Source organism: Patella vulgata, chromosome 9 (genome assembly GCF_932274485.2).
Source record: "Patella vulgata chromosome 9, xgPatVulg1.2, whole genome shotgun sequence".
NCBI classification, from domain to species: domain Eukaryota; kingdom Metazoa; phylum Mollusca; class Gastropoda; family Patellidae; genus Patella; species Patella vulgata.
In genome coordinates, this window is record NC_065887.2 from 304,422 (window position 1) to 323,706 (window position 19,285).

At 36.9% G+C, this 19,285-nt stretch overlaps 1 protein-coding gene across 1 annotated transcript in view; it reads right to left on the reverse strand.

The window, feature by feature from the left end:
- LOC126832448 (la-related protein 4) overlaps nt 1-19,285 on the reverse strand; it is a 59,520-nt gene that overhangs the window by 38,402 nt on the left and 1,833 nt on the right. The window contains exon 2 of the mRNA XM_056103470.1: nt 16,669-16,756. Coding sequence (XP_055959445.1) covers nt 16,669-16,722 — 54 coding nt within the window. The 5' untranslated portion in view covers nt 16,723-16,756. The remainder of the gene's footprint in view (nt 1-16,668; nt 16,757-19,285) is intronic.

Consider the following 19,285-nt stretch of genomic DNA (forward strand, 5'->3'; position numbering starts at 1 on the left):
CCAGTTGACTCAATGACAGACCTTATGATACAGCGCGCACGTGCAAACCATTCAGTCATCTAACCCCTCCTTCACAAACTAGGTCAATTTAGGCGAATAGGGTGTCTTTAAAGTGCATGCCAATATGTACACAGTTTTTCATGCCATCCGAACAACTAGATAGCTGTTTTAGTTAGATCCTCCACAACCAGACCAGGGAAATCACTCCGGAAAAATCCAGAAGTTTCGACCACAACAAGACAATTATTTAATAAATCTGAACTACATAACCAACAAGACAATTATTTAATAAATCTGAACTACATAATCAGCAAGACGAGAATTGATTGAGGATGAACCTGGCAAAATAATTAGTTCTACCTGAATTATTTATGTCTGCTAATCACCTAACATCTACAACCAGGTATATTTTTTTCTCTTTATCAGGATTACACAAATAGTTCATGTATCACTAGGCAACAGAACAGTAATCCTACATGTACCAACGTTTCCGACATGCAACTTGTCCAAATATTACTGTTAGCATTCGGCCTTTTAGCTAATGAAGACAGGCAGATGACATAGTGTTCTATGAAAGAAATTTTGCCCGGGCAGTGGTCATATGACCTACTTTTATATCAAATTTCAGCTGCCAAGGGATTTTTAACGTGCATGCCAATGTATACATGGGACCTTGTTTTTTTCGGCTTGTCGGGTCCCCTGATAAAAGGGAAACCATGTCTGAAAATCCTGATGAACTTTCTCGGCCAAAGCAGGAATCGAACGCGCGACCTCGAGGCTAGCGAGCCAGCGTCTTACCCCACTTAGCCACGTGATCCCCCTCCAGGCTAGCAAGCCAGCGTCTTACCCACTTAGCCACTGTGACTCCTGCAGTGTTAAGATTTCCTACAATAAGTGGTTGCCATGATATATACGCCCACATTTTGCAAGAGATAGACAATTTTTCGTACAACCAGGGGCAATAATCCAGGATGCTACAGTTCGACATGCGTCAATATCGAAAGGAACCGAGATCTTTAAGATATAGACATATTTTTAAAGTTTCATCAAAATCAGATAACTGTGGCATTATATGCTTATACTATTAGAAGATTAAAACATCTAAAAAAAAAAACCACACATTTTTATTATCAACGTTTCATTGAAGATGATTTTCAAGGCAATGAAAAGCGTTATCTACAGTAGCTGATCGGATCAATCAATACCTAGAAGTTACACTACATTATTACAATAGCTACACGATCATCGCAGGTTATAAATAGATCTTTCCATATTTAGATTTATATTGATTGGTGTGGCAGAAAGACAGAGCAGCATGATCGTCACGAAGATACATTAACATAATGCCCATTATTACCAGACAAGAGGCTAATACAGAAATAGTCATTCTTAAAAGAGAGAGAGAGAGAGAGAGAGAGAGAGCTTGCTTCAGACCTCCACTTAACTAGGTCATTTCGGGGCTAACATATGGTTCAATTTTATTTCAATAATTTGCTTGCATGACCTGGAGAAAACCCATGTGGTTGTATAGGTGACCTTACAAGCAGGTACATTGTAATCAAAACCCCACCAACCCATGAATCCTTAGTTTAGGACTAAGTTAAACATACATTATGCAAGAGCTAAATCTGGTTATTGCAAGTCTTTATTTAGGCTTCAGATGTCATAGAAATTATAAATTAGATCTTTATTTACACAACAAGCCCAAAATCAACTCTGTAGACCCACGGATGGCTTAGATTTAAACAGCATTTCATTGACTGATTAAATTTTTAAATGGCGTCGTAAGCGGAGATTAACCGTTACGTCGACGTCATACTCTCGGAAATTTTAGATTGAGGTTAAATGATAGAGTGTACGAAGTGAGGCCGCATTTCAGTCAATTTGATTGAAAGTTCGATATGTATGGCCTTGATATAATGTTTAGTTGTGGTTTAAATGAGAGTTTGGATGTCAGTATTATACGCTCTTTTGTCACTTGCGTTTACAGAAAAATTATGGAAATCGATAAACATCGCATCACCCCAGCTGAATTGCAGCCCCATTGGATCACTGTTTCCTATTTTTCTGCTTCGGGAGTTACGAAGGCCTACCAGTTACAGTACTAGAGTACACACAGGCTAACAAGAAGTCGGCTATAATTATGCCTCATTGATTTGGTCCATTCCCTTCAAACTTTCGCTTCTCATTATCTATATATTAAAGGTCTTATTTTTAATTTGTAGTAAAAATAAATGTGATACGAATTGAATTGCAACCCTGTCTCAAACCGAATGACTAACGGTACCACAGCCATTGAAAACGTTACTGGATAATCGAGATTATGTAGGTGGAGTTAACGTCTGTCAATCAAACGATCGGCCATTCTCGGAGAAGGTGAACAGAGAGTTGACTCCTATTTCTTAGGGCTGCAACGATACACCAGGCCACGATACGATGAGCATCACGATTCATACCCCACGATACGATTAATATCGCGATGCAGTTTTCTCGGTCCACTGAACGAATTCCATTCTTGTCATAATTTACGGGAAATCCAAAAAACTCACATACTTGTGACTTATACTTGGCAGAGGGATTTTCAATTTCTACATTATTTTTGTCGCCCGTACGACCTGAATTTGTTGACGAATGAATTATTATTAAAAATATTCTGTTGCTGAATCAATTCAATGGCTGGCTCGTATTGCTACAACAATTTCAGCCAATGGAAAGCTTTCTCGTTGTCAGGTCAGTCGTAGATGAGAGAATGGCAAAGAAAATAATACGAAATTTGAATGTCAAAATATTATTATACATTGAAAATATAGAAAAGATAATTGTGCTGATCATTGTATGCACCTATCACCATTCTTGCACAGTAGTCTTATTACAAATCGCATATTACTGACGTATTTATAATAATATGTTGTATGTTTTTTCCGCATATTATTCAAGTGTGTAATTTGTAAATAACCTAATATCATGCCTGACTTGCTTATCCAGACTGATATTTTTTTTATTCTTGACGAAATAGCTGAAAGTCTCGAATTATTCACGTGCCGAAAGCGAGTTAACACATACTCGCTAAAAGTAAAAAAAGTTATTTTACTCATAGACTTATTTAGGCATTCCTCGTTAGGATATTTAAACGACAATGTCAGTCTATTTTTTTTTAAATTTTGGATAACGAATCGCGATACGGACATTGATTGTATCGTGCATGGTGGATTTTTAAACTATCACAGTTCATCGATGAATCGTGGCAGCCCTATTATTTCTAGTCAAAAATTACAGATTAAAGTAATTTGACTGAAATTTTCAATATATTCTTCTTTCATCATCTATTTTTGAACTGTTATAGCAAGAATGGCCAACTCTCTATTAAAATCTCCCATAATGTATTTTTAATATACAAGTTCTGTCACACTGGTGGTTTTAGGGAGCAATAGTTCGGGTCGATTTACAAAATGCAGCAGAACTCAATGCAGCAAATATCACTTTCCTTTCAAAAAAGTTTTTTCTGGAAACAATGTTAGGCAAGTGATAAGGGGTTAATAATAATACTGTGTATAGTCCTTTGGATAGGACAAAAAAATTAAAAAAAAGACCTGCGTACAAAAAGACAGCACTCCTAAAATTATCCCTTGGCAGTTGGAATTTGAAAGCCATGTTTGGTAGAAACACTAGTGCTGGCTATTGCCACTGCAGTCAGGATACGATTTTTGCGATTCAGGTACCACAATACAATTCATATCACAATTCATAAATACGTCAATATTTTCCATGAAAACAACAGGACAAATGAATAATAGATATTTTTAGTCCTGTTGATGTTGAGGAAATAAAATTATTTTATATTACTGTGGATTAAAATAAGGACCAAAACAATTTGTGTACGTACACTATCCAGGTATCATTTCATCTTGTGTATCTAGCACTATTTTCTTTCACATCTTTGTTTAAAAATTCATAAAAATCGTCTAAAATCATCAAATTTGTACTGGTGTCCAGTTTAAGCTAACTGATAAATTTTGATAATGATTTAATTTCCTGACCACTGTTCAAAAATTAATCATTATACATCAATAATCAATTGTTTTTTTTTTATTTTTTTAACAATGATCGAGAAATTAAACACTTGTAAATTGGACACACTCATTATCAAAATTGAGAGAGAGAAAAATAGGGTTTAACGTCCACTCGACACAAACTAGGTCAATTCGGGACTAACATATGGTTTAATTTTATTTCAATAATTCGCTTGCGCATAGGGGTCTTTAGCAGTGGGAGGAAACCGGAGGACCCGGAGAAAACCCACGAGGTTGGACAGGCGACCCTACTCCTTGTCACGTACAACCGGGGATTCGAAACCAGTCGACTCAATGACAGACTTTATGATACAGCACGCGCATGCTAACCATTCAGCCATCCAACCCCCTATCAAAACAGAATGTTCACATTTACATTTACAAACTATTTTTACGAATTTTTAAACAAAGATTTGATATTAAACGAATGTGAAAGAAATTAGTGCTAGATACACAAGATTAAATGTGCTATACATGTATGTTTAGATAATGATATCCGGGTGACAGTGCTATACATGTATGTTTAGATAATGTGTGAAATGGATAATTAAGAGTGACATTTTACTAACTGACAAAACAAAACCCCATAAATACATTGATTTAGCATCTTGTTATTCAATAAACCAAATCAGGAGAAGGTGAATAGAGATATATCATCTAAGAAACAGTGTTCGGTATATCTAAAATAGCACACATTACCATCATACCGGATAGATTTATTGACATTTATACCACTAACCTAATAACTTACACGACTACTGTAAAATTATTACGCAATAAACCCAATATATTTCAACATCTCCATTCATTTTCCTCTATTTTATTTTCTTTAATCAATAGACCTTTTTTTTTCTTTGAATTAGATTCCAAGTAAATAGCATTCTTCAACGAACACCAAGATTCGTGTGTGATAGATTTGTTTAACGACTGCTTTCATACCAAACTGAACAGAAAAGAAATGGGGTTTAACATCCTACTCCGACTAGATGGGATAATGAACACCTCGGTTTTTTGTCCCATCCAAATGACTAAACATTGTCGCTTGCCAGGCCCTCTGTCCTACTACCACTGACAAGGGGGGACCATACCGGAAAATTCTGATTAACTTTCTCGGCCAACACTGGGTTTGAACCTAAGACCCTCAGGCTAGCGAGCCATCGTCTTACTCACCAATCACTGCGGCAGCTCCCGATGTGCGACATTTAAGATCTTGAAATAACATCTGGCACTAATGATTTAGTACCAGACATCCTAAACTGTTTGACGGACATTCTGAACTTTTGCCAATAAGAAAACAGAAAAAGATTTCAACGCAAATTCGCATTAATTTGTAAACTACGTATATTTCAAGGGAGGCTATCGGTATCAGATATTGTTGGCCTATACTTTTTATAAAACCTCATAGAAACATGTATTCTTAAAAATCTAAGTTTAAAACAAAGTGTGGTCAACTGGGCAACATCGATGGTTTTCTCTAAAATCATTCTCATGAAAATCTACGTATAAAACAAAGTGTGGTCATCTGCCCAACATCGTGGGTTTTCTCTGTGTCCTCCCACACCTACGCTTAATTGATTCATTGGACTATGTTAGTCCCAAAATGATCTAGTCTGTCATGTTGACGCTAAACCTCATTTAAGCAGACAAATTAATATAAGAATTTGGCTTTTTATTTTTTTGTTTTGAATTATTACTTTTTGACAATGTTTAGAGGATGTAGAGATCTTGGCAAATAACATTTTAAAGAAATGTGACATGACAAGCTTGTCAGGGCTGTGGGCGCTGTGGCCCATATTACATTCATGCCCATATTACCCCCACCATATTCAACAAACTTATTTGAATAATATTGTTCAAATCAAACCCCATATTTTTTATCACAAAACAAAATTTATTGACCTCAGGATGGGTTGTAAAAAATAGGCCATAAATGACTAAACCATTTCACAGAATAAGACAAACCAGGACATGAATACCAAACATTACATCATACATGTACACCCGTACGCAGGTAAACACACAGACCTTTCATGACCTTTAACCTGTCATTACAGGTACATAAAATCACATGACCATGAAGGTATCTCTATAAAAGGTATGACAGGACAGGGTTTATTATTAATTTACCTGTATTTTAATCTTAAGGCCACTCCAATTCGATTTTCTGTGCTTCGGGAACATGAATAATAAATAGTCCCTTGAAGCCTGTTAAAAAATGTTTTGTTTATATAATATCGAAACTTAAATTTTTGGAATTAAAAGATTTAGAACAGCACTACCAAGCACATTTGGTTTTTAAATAAGTTTTTTTTCTTCCTGAAGAAATATGGAGGACAATTTATCTCGATGTCCCCGAAAAACAGAATGAAATTGGTATGGCCTTGCAGCTATAAATATATCATATTTAACAGATTTATGTAATGTTGAGTCAGCTATAAATAAAACTGTAACTAGGGGACAAAAACGCTGCATTCCTGCTTTCATTCATATTCATAGTCAACTTAGTAATTATGCCAAAGTTAAAGTTATTGTATTTCTAAAATACTGTATTCCTGAGAGAGAAAGAGCTGGACACAAACTAGGTCATTTCAGGACTAACATGGTTCAATTTTATTTCAATAATTCACTTACATGTAGGGGGACTTTAGCTATGGGAAGAAACTGTAAGCTTCAGATAAAAGACACGAGGTAGAACAGGCAACCCTACTTCTTGTCAGGTGCAAGCAGGGAATCGAAACCACACCAGTTGACTCAATGACAGAATTTATTACCAATATGATTAAAACACAGATCCTATATTGTTTCGTTTTTATAGTTCAAAATTTCGTTTTACTTATTTTTACTACACTAGGATCTTGACAAGTTGTTATATTACCGGTGTTCTGGTTGAAGTGGGGGATTAGCCAATGAAACTGTCAATTACGGCAAGTTCTTGGGTGCCATGCACGGAACTGTGGGTAAACCACTAGAAAAGTCAATGCTGATTGTTTAATCTATGTCTGACGTAATAGGGACAAAAGCTGTCCCTATGACCCTGACGCAACCTTCCAGTACAACTTGTCAACTCTTCTTGTAGTGTAGGCCATTGAAAGTATATAAAAAACGGAACAAAGGAAATATAGATCTGTATGGTGACCCATGGTCGCAATAGATCTGTATGTTAATCAGATTGGTCAATTACAAAAGCATTCCACAAATTATGCGGTTTAAAAGTCTCGTAATCTGTATCAAAGGAAACAATATGATGCTATCTCTGGTACAGAAATGGAATGATATGAGGTTTAACATCCTACTGTTCTGCTCCAACTGGGCTAATGAAGACGGGCATACGCCATACAGTGTTCTATAAGGGAAATTTTGTCTGGGCAGCGGAGTATGGCCTACTCTTATATCGAATTCCAACTGTCAAGGGATCTTTTACGTGCATGCCAATGTGTACATGGGGCCTAACTTTTTTTGTCCCATCCAAACGACTAGACAGCTGTCTCTGTCAGGCCCTCCCGTCCTGCACCACTGACAAGGGAAAGCCACGATGGAAAATCCCAATGGACTTTCTCGGCCAATGCAGGAATCCAACATGTGACCTCCAAGCTAGCGAGCCAGTGTCTACCCACTACTCTGGTACAGAAACTACTACATGTACAGTAATAACATGTTTCCCCACCTCAAATACATTCACTGAAAAATATCCATTCAAAACTGAACAATCAGTAATAATCCGGTTAACATACTATCAATAGTTATCTGCCCCTGAATAGTTGGAATTCTTCAGCACCATGAACATGTGTACATGTAATGGAACTAGTTGAATCAATATGACATAGGAATATATTACACTTGTGCCATTATAAAAACAGGTTGTTTTCAAATAAAACAGAGTTATACAAATACATGTACATGTGTTGAGACACAAGGCATGCTTTAAAGTAGCAACACTGGTTAATTTATAAAAGATAGGTTTGCCAGGCAACAAAACATACAGCTAGGGCTGGCAATCGATACCTATTTTAAATATCGGCAAACATTTCGGAAATATTAATATACAGGTATGGGCAAATTTGAATGATTAACTGTTTGTATGCTAGTTAATTATTCATTGTTATTGTTGTAAGCGACCGCGAAAAGTACCGTCGCGGATGTTGTACCTTAGTCATTAGTGTGCGTGTTTTTAGTTTTAGCGGTTTTGAATGATATGACAGTGATTGTTAGACACCAAACATTCCGTTAATTTCATTTTATTGAAGCTCCCTTATTTTTTATGCATCCATATCAAGAATTGAATATCGATATTTTCGCGTAGTTGCCCACAGCAGCTATTAAAACGAACCACATCCAGTCTTTTCATCCGAGTTAAAACATTGAAAACTTTACATACAAGTTTTAAATTGGCTGGCAACCAAAACAAGAGAGAAATGGGGTTTAGCTTCCACTCGACACAAACTAGGTCATTTCGGAACCAACATGGTTCAATTTTATTTCAATAATTCACTTGTGTGTAGGGGTCTTTAGTAGTGGGAGGAAACCGGAGGACACAGAGAAAATCCACAAGGTTGGACAGGCAACCCACTCGTCACATACAAGCAGGAATCGAATCCATGCCACTTGACTCAACGGCAGCATTTTGTTAAATGACCACACTATATTTGATTCCATTAGACCATTACAATACATGTTTTCGCTTCGATGTACAGAATACTTGTGAACGCTTTACCATGACAACTAGATCTACGATTGCGCACACACACACAAAGCATTACTATTCATTTATTCAAAGGTCATGAATATTCATGTTAACCTACAAGACCACCCAAGCCCCTACTAAAATGAGGCGCGTAATGTGACAGAGATAAACAATGTAAAATTTTAATATTAGTTACTAGGTTGGAGAAGAATTCTGTCCAGACAGTGGGAAATAAGTTTGATATTCTAACTTTAGAAAATACACACATCACTGATTATAATAAAGTGAATTTCTGGTAGGTTATGTTTATTGATGTACATATGCCATAGATACATCAACGTGTTGCTAGGCAGGTTCATATTTCTATCATAATACAATGTTAACATGGGGAGCCAACACATTCTGCTGTTGGGGGAGCCGATACATACAATAGATTAATGAAGATGTACATACAGTGTGCTATGAGGGGCAACTTTGTCCAGACAGCTACACTGTACGGTCTACTCTTATATCGAATTCCAACTGCCAAAGATTCTTTTATGTACAGGCCAATGAGTATATAGAACCTCAGTTTTTTTTGTGCCACCCAAACAACGATACATTGTCCCTTGCCAGACCATCTCTCCTACACCAATTGACAAGCGAAATGAAATGAAATGAAATGGGGTTTAACGTCCTACTGTTCTGCTCCTATACTGGGCTAATGAAGACGGGCATACGCCAGACAGTGTGCTAGGAGGGAAATTTTGCCCGGGCAGCGGCACTATCGCCTACTCTTATATCGAATTCCAACTGCCAAGGGATCTTTTACGTGCATTCCAATGTATACACGGGACCTCGGTTTTTCGTCTCATCCGAATGACTAGACAGCTGTCCTTGTCAGGCCCTCGGTTCTGCACCACTGACAAGGGGAAACCACGCCAGGAAATCCAGATGAACTTTCTCGGCCAACGCAGGTTAACGAGCCAATGTCTTACTCACTGAGCCAAAATGGCTCCTCATACTTAGTGAACCAACAGTAGAAAATTGCACAACTCTGATAGATTAGATATAATAAACATTTTTAGCATTATATTTATTTTTATACATTTTTTACACAAATTTATTTTTATTTTTGTAAATTGCAAAACACTGACAGCTATAATAAATATTTTTAGAATTATATTTATTTTTATATATTTTTTACACAAATTTCCTAAATGTAACTGTATTTTTGTTTTAAGGTTAAATTCTTTCAAATTCCAATTCAATAACATATAAATTGACTGTCCATTGAGTTCTCAACCTGGTCAATTTCACTGTCTGACTCAAACGTGAATTTCGATATACACACAAGCTGGCAATGTAGATATGTGTTCAGGTACAGCTACGTGCCGTTACAAGAAAATTAAACAAAGCCTGCAGTCAAATGTCAAATGACACTAACATGTACATGGGATGCAAGAGATAATTTGCAATTTCCCAGAATTGTCGGCAAACTTTCTTTTTCTCGGCGAAGGAATACACATATTTACAGAGACATTAGAAAAATTTGACAGGATTCAACTACACGGCTAAATCGTGCATGTTCAAATTTGATGTGTACGACAAATTTTGAGAGGAATATGCCAATCTCTTACAATCTACGAGTCGACCAAATTTGTTTTAGTCTTTGTCAAGGAATTTAGCCTACACTTTCTCAAAATACTGTACGAATCGGAGTGAAGTCTGTATCACTACAGGCCCGGGACTGTACAGCGCAGTGGACGCTTACGGCTAGCCCCAGATCCATTCACTTTATTTGATATGTTCGTTTGTGGTTTCTGTGTATTATATGTTGTCTGTAGATTTGTTTTTGTGTAAATTATGTGTGGTGCAGTCCACCTGCACTTACTAATATATTAAGTACATGTAGTACAGCACTTGGGATGTAATTTATTTTAATAAAATACATTTTTAAACAAGTCAGATGTAAATACAATAGATTTAGACTAATTTAATTTTTTTTTAAATTGATTTAGTTGTAATACATGCATCACCCCAGAATTAACACTACTTTCTTTCATAAGAAACAGTAAGACTTGATTGAATCCTAAAACAGACAGCTTCCTGGTTGAAGAGCTCATAGATCTAAGGGAAACAACTCTATGCAAGTTATTGATTCTTCTCTTTCTGATTATATTATAATAATGCAACAAGACAGGTGGATTGATTTACAATGTGTATTTTGTGAATTCATCAATTTCTGTTCCCCCTAATTTAATCTCATCAGGTGTGGTAATTACAATTTTAACTACAGCAGACACATTCAACTGTAGCTGATTTCAAACTGCAAATCGACTAGCCACAAAATTTCTGATCTTTTACTGAGGCACCAAGACAAGTCTGGACATAAAACACCGGTCACAGACAACATTTTCAAGTACAAATTATCACATACATAGATTATAATATATAGCGTATATATTGTCAGAGAAATAAGGTTTAACGCCCACTCAACACAAACTCTAGGTCATTTCGGGACTAAAACATGGCTCAATTATATTTCATTATTTTCCTTGCATTTAGGGGTCTTTAACATTGGGAAGAAACCGGAGAACCCTGACAAAAATCCACAAGGATGGACAGGCGACCCTACTATTTCTCACGTATGAGAGTGGAATAGAAACAATGAAAGTGAAAGTGCCTTTTCTCAACCCAAATATGTCCATTCCCAACCCATTACAGGGATCCCAAATGACTCAAACCATCGATTCAAACACACTAGTCTGGTCTAATTAATGCTTCCACTTTCAAACGAATTCTTGTTGTTTAGCTGACGGTGCCCTAATCCTATAGAGTGACTATAGACAGACATCTTGTGGAATTGGTGGCGTATACACTCATGCCCATCACCGACGCGCATGAGTGCAACTTGATGTAGCATTGTTTCCTATGTGGACAGTAAAGTACAAGTTACAAGGCTTAAATAGTGAAGTGGCTAGGGAATAGATTCGTCTTTTTTCCCCATCATAATGCCTCGCTCGCCATGACAATTTTCGAGTCGCATGTTCAACTGGCTTTTTTGCTCGATTTTAAGGCTCTTTGTCAACGATTTCCGAACGTTTACTAAGATGAAAATATCAGCCAAATAGCTCTTGGAATGGCTACAGATGCAACGAAATGACGGAAAATTTTCTTGGGGACACCCCCCATCCCCTCTCAGCGGCGTGCCCCATCTCCAAGGTCAGTGCCCTCATTTTGCAGCGCTTCCCCTTTTAAAAATTCCTAGATCCGCCCCTGGCGCATGCACTAACCATTCGGCCAAAAAGAAAGTCAAAATATAAATCGTTTTCAGAAACTTGCTACCAGTGCTTGAGATAATTGTACATGGTTTTTTGATTAGCAATGATTTGAGTACATGTACGGAGGGAGCAGGTGGATACTAATTATATAAACTCTATCATATTGATTTATAATAACAGACTTCGGATACATCTAACCACACTGGCTATCATAGCATGGTATTTTATAATCAACATGACCACAGAGAGAGACTGGACACAAACTAGTTCATTTCTGGGACTAACATACATGTATGGTTCAATTTTATTTCAGCGAGAGAGAGAGAGAGAGAGAGAGAGAGAGAGATGGGGGTTAACGTCTACTGGACATAAACAAGATCATTTCTGAGACTAACATATGATTCAATTTTATTTCAGAGAGAGAGAGAGTCTACTGGACACAAACTAGATCATTTCTGAGATTAACATATGGTTCAATTTTATTTCAATAATTCGCTTGCACATAGGGGTCTGTAGTTGTGGGAGGAAACCAGAGAAACCATGAGGTTGGAGAGGCGACCCTACTTCTTGTCACGTACAAGCGGGGAAATAGAAAACATGCAACGTGACCTGGCTTGGATTCAATCGTATATTTTTTATAAATACTGAATGCAACTGATATTCCTTTCAGAAATTAAACTAGTTCGTACATGCAAGTCATTCAATTTAAGCTTGATAACGTCGAGAGAATACTCTTCAAAACATCGTCAAATAACTAAGCCGCCGTTTTTTTGCGGGATCTGAGTCGATATGTAGGATTGTTGTTTGAGATGTATGTCTATATTTTGTTCTGATCGTACATTCGTCTTGTGTAATTATTTGTGTGGTGCTTTGATTTGCAATAATTTACATTGAACACTAATGGTTATAGAATCAGTTTTAAATACGCCAGTGCCAGTGAGTGCCGAGTGTTTTACCATGACAGATCGTCACCAACAAGACATCAGACAAATATAATTGGTGTGTACAGGCCTTTAACACAACAAATATTCCATGGTGTGTACAGGCCCTTAACATGTCAAATAATCCTTGGTGTGTACAGGCCCTTAACATGACAAATATTCCTTGGTGTGTACAGGCCTTTAACACAACAAATATTCCTTGGTGTGTACAGGCCCTTAACAGACAAATATTCCTTGGTGTGTACAGGCCCTTAACATGACAAATATTCCTTGGTGTGTACAGGTCTTTAACACAACAAATATTCTATGGTGTGTACAGGTCTTTACTTTACACGATTTCTGGATTAGAACTTAAATGAGCAAGAGAGCATAGTCTCGATAACATATTCAACAAAATTTATTACTTGGATTCTTGGTAAATCATTTACCTTTCAGACAAATTCTATTTCTGATTTAACAAATGGCTTGAGGTCAGCTAAATGTACATGTAGGCCTAGTTTGAGGTTGCCGGTGTCCAACATGTAATTGAAATGTTGGTTTGAGGTTGCTGGTGTCTAACATGTAATCGAAATAATTTGCATACCAAAAACTTTTTGTTCCTTTCACTGACATTTGTGGTTAAAAATATTATGCAAATTTCTTTTCTCAAAAATTTCCCGAACCTAAATCCTTCTCTTTAGGGATCAAACTTCAATTACCTGTATTATGTGTGTTAAATATGTTTCTGTTTTAGTCCCCCCCCCCCCCAACCTTTCACTACTAACATGTATATCACCAATTGGAAAGTTTATCACCATTGACAACAAGGTACTTATGGCAACTGGTCACCACACTACTACATAGACTACAAATGGCTATTTCAATCAAGCCTGAACATAAGGCATCTGTCACAGAACATATTATAATCTATAGGTTGTGTGATAATTTGTTGTCTGACAATACCTGTGACAGGTGTCTTTTGTCCAGTCTGATCTATATATATATATATATATATATCCTAAAATATTAGCACAACCCTTAAAGCTGTACTACTTTGTTTCACGGTAAACCATGAAAAGATAAAAAGGTGCAATGTATGCTGACACAAATTGATTTCAACACTGGCTTAATAACATTTTAAAGTACTTTTAATATATATGTCCTGACTTGTACACGTATAATATGGTGTGTGATAATCTGTACTTGACAAAGTCTGTGACAAGGTGCTTTATGCCCAGATCTGATTTCAATCCTGCTTTAAATAGTTCTCAGATAAATATATGAATATTCAAAGATAGATGTGATCATACATACAGTAGTATTCACACACTCACATTGATAGATGTGGTCATACATACACAGTAGTATTCACACACTCACATTCAACTACATGTACTTTATCAAGACTATTGATTCTAGGGCCTGTTTTCTATGTACATGTACGTGCTTTCACCATCGTAAAATCTAATGTAATTGGATTGTTTACATGTACATGTAACCTACGAAAACGCGTGCAGAAATGCTGCGAAAACGCATACATGTAAAACAGGCTTAACAGATGTGTTTGTATTGGCAATTCAATATTAATTGAAATTAACAGAATTTGCAATCTGATTCTTGTCTACCATATGAAATTATTAGTAATATTGTTCAATGCTATCAACAAATTCTAAAAATTAAATAGACACCTGAGGAAATAAAATTCATATAAAATTCACAAAGCACCAAAAACAATGTACATCTGTCACAAACAATGTATTAAAGATACATTATGTAAGATTTAGATAAAGAGCTAGTCATTCTTGCTATAACAGTTCGAAAATAGATAATGTAAAATGAATAATTTGAAAATTTCATTCAAATTACTCTAAGCCAAAAAAAAAGGGTTTCTGTTTCCTGTAACGGATGGAAAATAGGGTAGGGTTGGTAGGAAGTTTTTTTTTTATTTAATGTTACATTGTTAGATCTAGTAGATGTACCGTAGCATAATATTCTGTGCGAAAATCTTCAATTTTATGTTACGTTGAGTCGCCGCCGAGGAACATGAAGCATGAATAGATTGGTGGATGGAATTTTTGGATAATTGTTTAAAATTTATCAGAGGCTAGATTATGATTTAAATATTCTCTTAGGGGGCGCAAATGGACTTTTTAGTCGTTCTATGCTAAAAAAAAAATAGCGTAGGGAGGCCATTTTGTTCAAGGGTAAGAACTCACGATGAAAACTTAAAAAATCATTTATTTGTCTTGTTTTAAATACCAATCGAGCAGATCCTATCCACCTGTTTGAAATATACGTTAGCTTGTTTTTGTCAAATTGCGTGCCGTTACTTATTAGAACGAAGGTTGTGAGGATTATGGCTTTTCAGGATGTGCAGTGTTAAATCTATACGAAACCTGTAGTCCCGATTTTCACGTCAGTTGGCAATCTCGCGTCAAATCGTTCGCTGTACAGTGCTCGCTTATTCCGATCGGTAAATGCAGATTCAAAGAACGATGACATTTATATCCATTTATAGCAATAAATAAAGTCATTTTCATGAATCCAGTAGGCTTAGCGTATTTTGAATGGTCGCTCGTTGAACCAAAAAGTTTTTTATTTCCCTTGAGACTAAAAAAATAATTGAGTCCGCAGGTTTTGTAATGGGTTGGTCGGGTTACCGGAAACATAACATTTTTTTTTTGGCCCTATTGCGATCGAAGATATTAGCCTTTGAAGGTTTGACAAGATGTGCGCAATAATTTCAACCACCTTACTGGTTGTTCAAAGTTAAGTCTCGCTCCTCCATTTTTAGCTTAAATCAAAATATGGCTGAACTGTTCTAATCTTTTTAATATCGGAGAAATCCGATGCCACCGAGAGTTGATTATGGCCTGGATAAGTTAATTAATGTTTAATTAATAATTTAGAAAACATTTTAAGCCTAAAGAAAGACCTGCAATAGGCAGATTTAGCTCTTGCATAATGTTTGTTTAATGTTATCATATTCTGTAAGATTCATGGACATCAGTTGATAATTGCAGTCTGCAGTTGTGCCATATGAAATGTATTAATATTTTACACTGTGCGTGTAGTATTTGACCAAGCATGTTCAATGGCAAGTAAACTTTATAAATATCATCAGGTTGATTATTTTTTTTTCTTAATAGGGTTTGTCGTACTATTGTGCAGCAACCAGTATAATGAAGATAGGCCATGCACAGTGTGGGGCTATTGGCGAAATTTGCTACGGCAGTGTGATTTCTGATTTGTGGTTGTACGGTAATTTGGATTCCACAGGGTGCAATCTGAGACACAATCACCCATTGGCTGACAAATATGTATGAATTGGCCATACATTGTAGAATTCTTAATTTAGAATATTGGCTGAGCGCAGCTATGAACCGGTCTGCCCAGACGTCGGTTTGAAAATGGCAGACCGATTTAAATGAATGTTTATGTTTTTGTTGCGCACAATTCTTCATGAAAATAGTGTTGGATTATTATAAATTTGTGTCGGATGTGGCAAGAAATGATTCCTTTTGGCGATCAAAGAAGAATCACAGTGAAAAATTAGACGGTAAGGATTCCAAAATAGCCTTAGAACTGAGATGGGGGAAAAGCCTTATTTTCATATTAGTTGTCTTTAGGACGCGCCAGTAACGAGAAAGCACTAGGGGTTACTAAAGTACATGTAACTATCTGTAGTTGTAGGGTGAAGACATGGGGATAGGAAAGAATCTGTGCAGACTTACCGGGCCCTCTAGAGTTAGGTCAGCTTCCCCCTCGTTACTTCGATCCGAAGTCATTGGGTCAGCTGGTCTCTTCTACGTTTCACTCAACCTAAAATAAAATAGAATTTAAATTTTAAATCATATGAAATGGGGTAAATGTCCTACTGTTCTGTACTGATGGACCTAATGCAGTGTGCTGTGGGGGAAATTTGACCCCGACAGAGGTTCAACGGTCTACTCTTATATCGAATTCCAACTGTCAAGGGTTCTTTTACATGTAAGCCAATGTGTATACAGGCCCTCAGGTTTTTATGCCCCACCCAAAAAACTATACATCGTCTCTTCCCACCCAGGCCTTCTATCCTGCACCTACATGTATGACAATAGGGATCCACATCTGAAAATCCGGATGAACTTTCTCGGCCACAGAGAGAGATGGGGTTTAATGTCCACTCAACACAAAAAAGGCCATTTCGGGACTAACATATGGTTCAATTTTATTTCAATAATCTGCTTGCGAATGGGTGTCTTCAGCAGTGGGATGAAACTGGAGGACCTGGAAAAAACCCACAAGGTTGAACAGGCGACTCTATTCCTTGTCACGTACAACCAGGTAATCGAAACCACACCAGTTGACTCAATGACTGACCTTATGATACAAAGTCCATTTCGGGACTAGCATATGGTTTAAATTTATTTCAATAATTTGTTTGTGCATAGGGATCTTTAGCTGTTGGAGAAAACCAAAGGACCCAGAGAAAACCCACGTACAAATGTACTTGTAGTTGAACACGACCCTACTCCTTGTCACATGTCAAGCCAGGAATAGAAACCACACCTCTTGACTCAATGACAGACTTCATCATCTAAAGTACACGCGTTAAACCACAATGTTTGTTTCACTAAACTTGTTCCAGTGGACTGTCCGATTTTATAAGTTTTATAGTTCCGAAATGACCTGGTTTGTGTTGAGTCGATGGTAAACCCATTCTCTCTTGTGCGTAGTGTACAGTTCTCGTCAATATATATTATATATATCATAGCTTTTCATATCATACATGTATTTTACAACAATACAAAAAACTGTAAATGGGGTTCAACGTCCTACTGGTCTGCACTGACTGGGCTAATGAAAACGGACATCCCTCTTTACATCATATAGAGCCATGTACATAATAATGATGGCTTATGTTACAGACTTCATATCAAATCAAACACTGTATTACATGTAAAACAAACGGGATGAATTCAGTTATTTATAATCCTACTTTCTGCTCCAACTGGGCTAATGAAGACAGTGGGCTATGAGGGAGGAAGTATGTGTGCGTTAATGTGCACATGGAACCTGGGTTATTCATCCCATACGAACGACTCGACAGCTTTCCTCGTCGGGCCCTCCCTCCCTCCGTCCTGAACCATTGACAAGAAGAAGCCATGCCGGAAAATCCTGGGGAACGTTCTTGTTCAACACTGGGGGCTAACCGGAGACCTCCAGGCTTGTAAGCCAGCTTTCTCCTCAATGAACCACTGTGGCTCCTATAATCATGAAATGAAATAAAATGGGACCTCCAGGCTTGTAAGCCAGCTTCCTCCTCAATGAACCACCGTGGCTTCTATAATCATGAAATGAAATAAAATGGGACCTCCAGGCTTGTAAGCCAGCTTCCTCCTCAATGAACCACCGTGGCTCCTATAATCATGGACATTCACCTTTTATACAAATTAATTTAAATAACACCAATGGCATTTTATCTACACTGAAGCTCATCCTGTAATCAAGGCTTGTAACAGCTGATCAGAACACACCATTACATTCAATCATCAGTTAATTAAACAATTTACATGTATATCAATGAACACACAGTGCTGAGGCTGATACCATTTTAAATATTATCGATCGATGCACGGAAAGCAAACATCAATACTCGCAAATTAAATTAAAATACCTTGACTTAAATTAAGTCTGTTAAAAGGATTATTTAGTGAACAAATTAATTCTAATGTAATTTTCTCTCTGCAGTATAAATGTCAAAGCAAGTATGAAAAACATTGCTGGAATTTTTTCAGTGGAGAAATCATATTTATAGGGGACTATTGGAACTGATAAGAGAATAAATAACAGATCGCTACCGAACTACAATAATTTAATTCTTCATAACTTTTCAATGCATTTGTTTTAATATCCACTCTATGTTGAACATACATTATGCAAGAGCTAAATCTGTCTATTTCAGGTCTTTCTTTAGGCCTGAAATGTTATCTAAATTATTAATTAGACATTAATTAACCTATCCAGGCCATAATCAACTCTAGATGGCAGCGCTAGCCTGCGATCTTTAGTGGATTGTAAGTCGTTTTACTGCATAACTTTCCTTCTCTATTAAACGATTAAATGGATAATCGAGACTATGCTGTTTATCGTACTGACTTTAGTAATGATGACCGAGGCTTATGGGAATTTCAGTCGCTTAGTTCTCGGTTCATAATGGTTCAATTTTTATTTCAATACTTCGATAACGCGTAGGGGTCTTTAGCAGTGGAAGGAAAGCGAAGGACCCGGAGAAAACCCACGAGGTTGAACAGGCGACCCAACTCCTTGTCACATATAACCGGGAAATTGAAACCACGCCAGTTGACT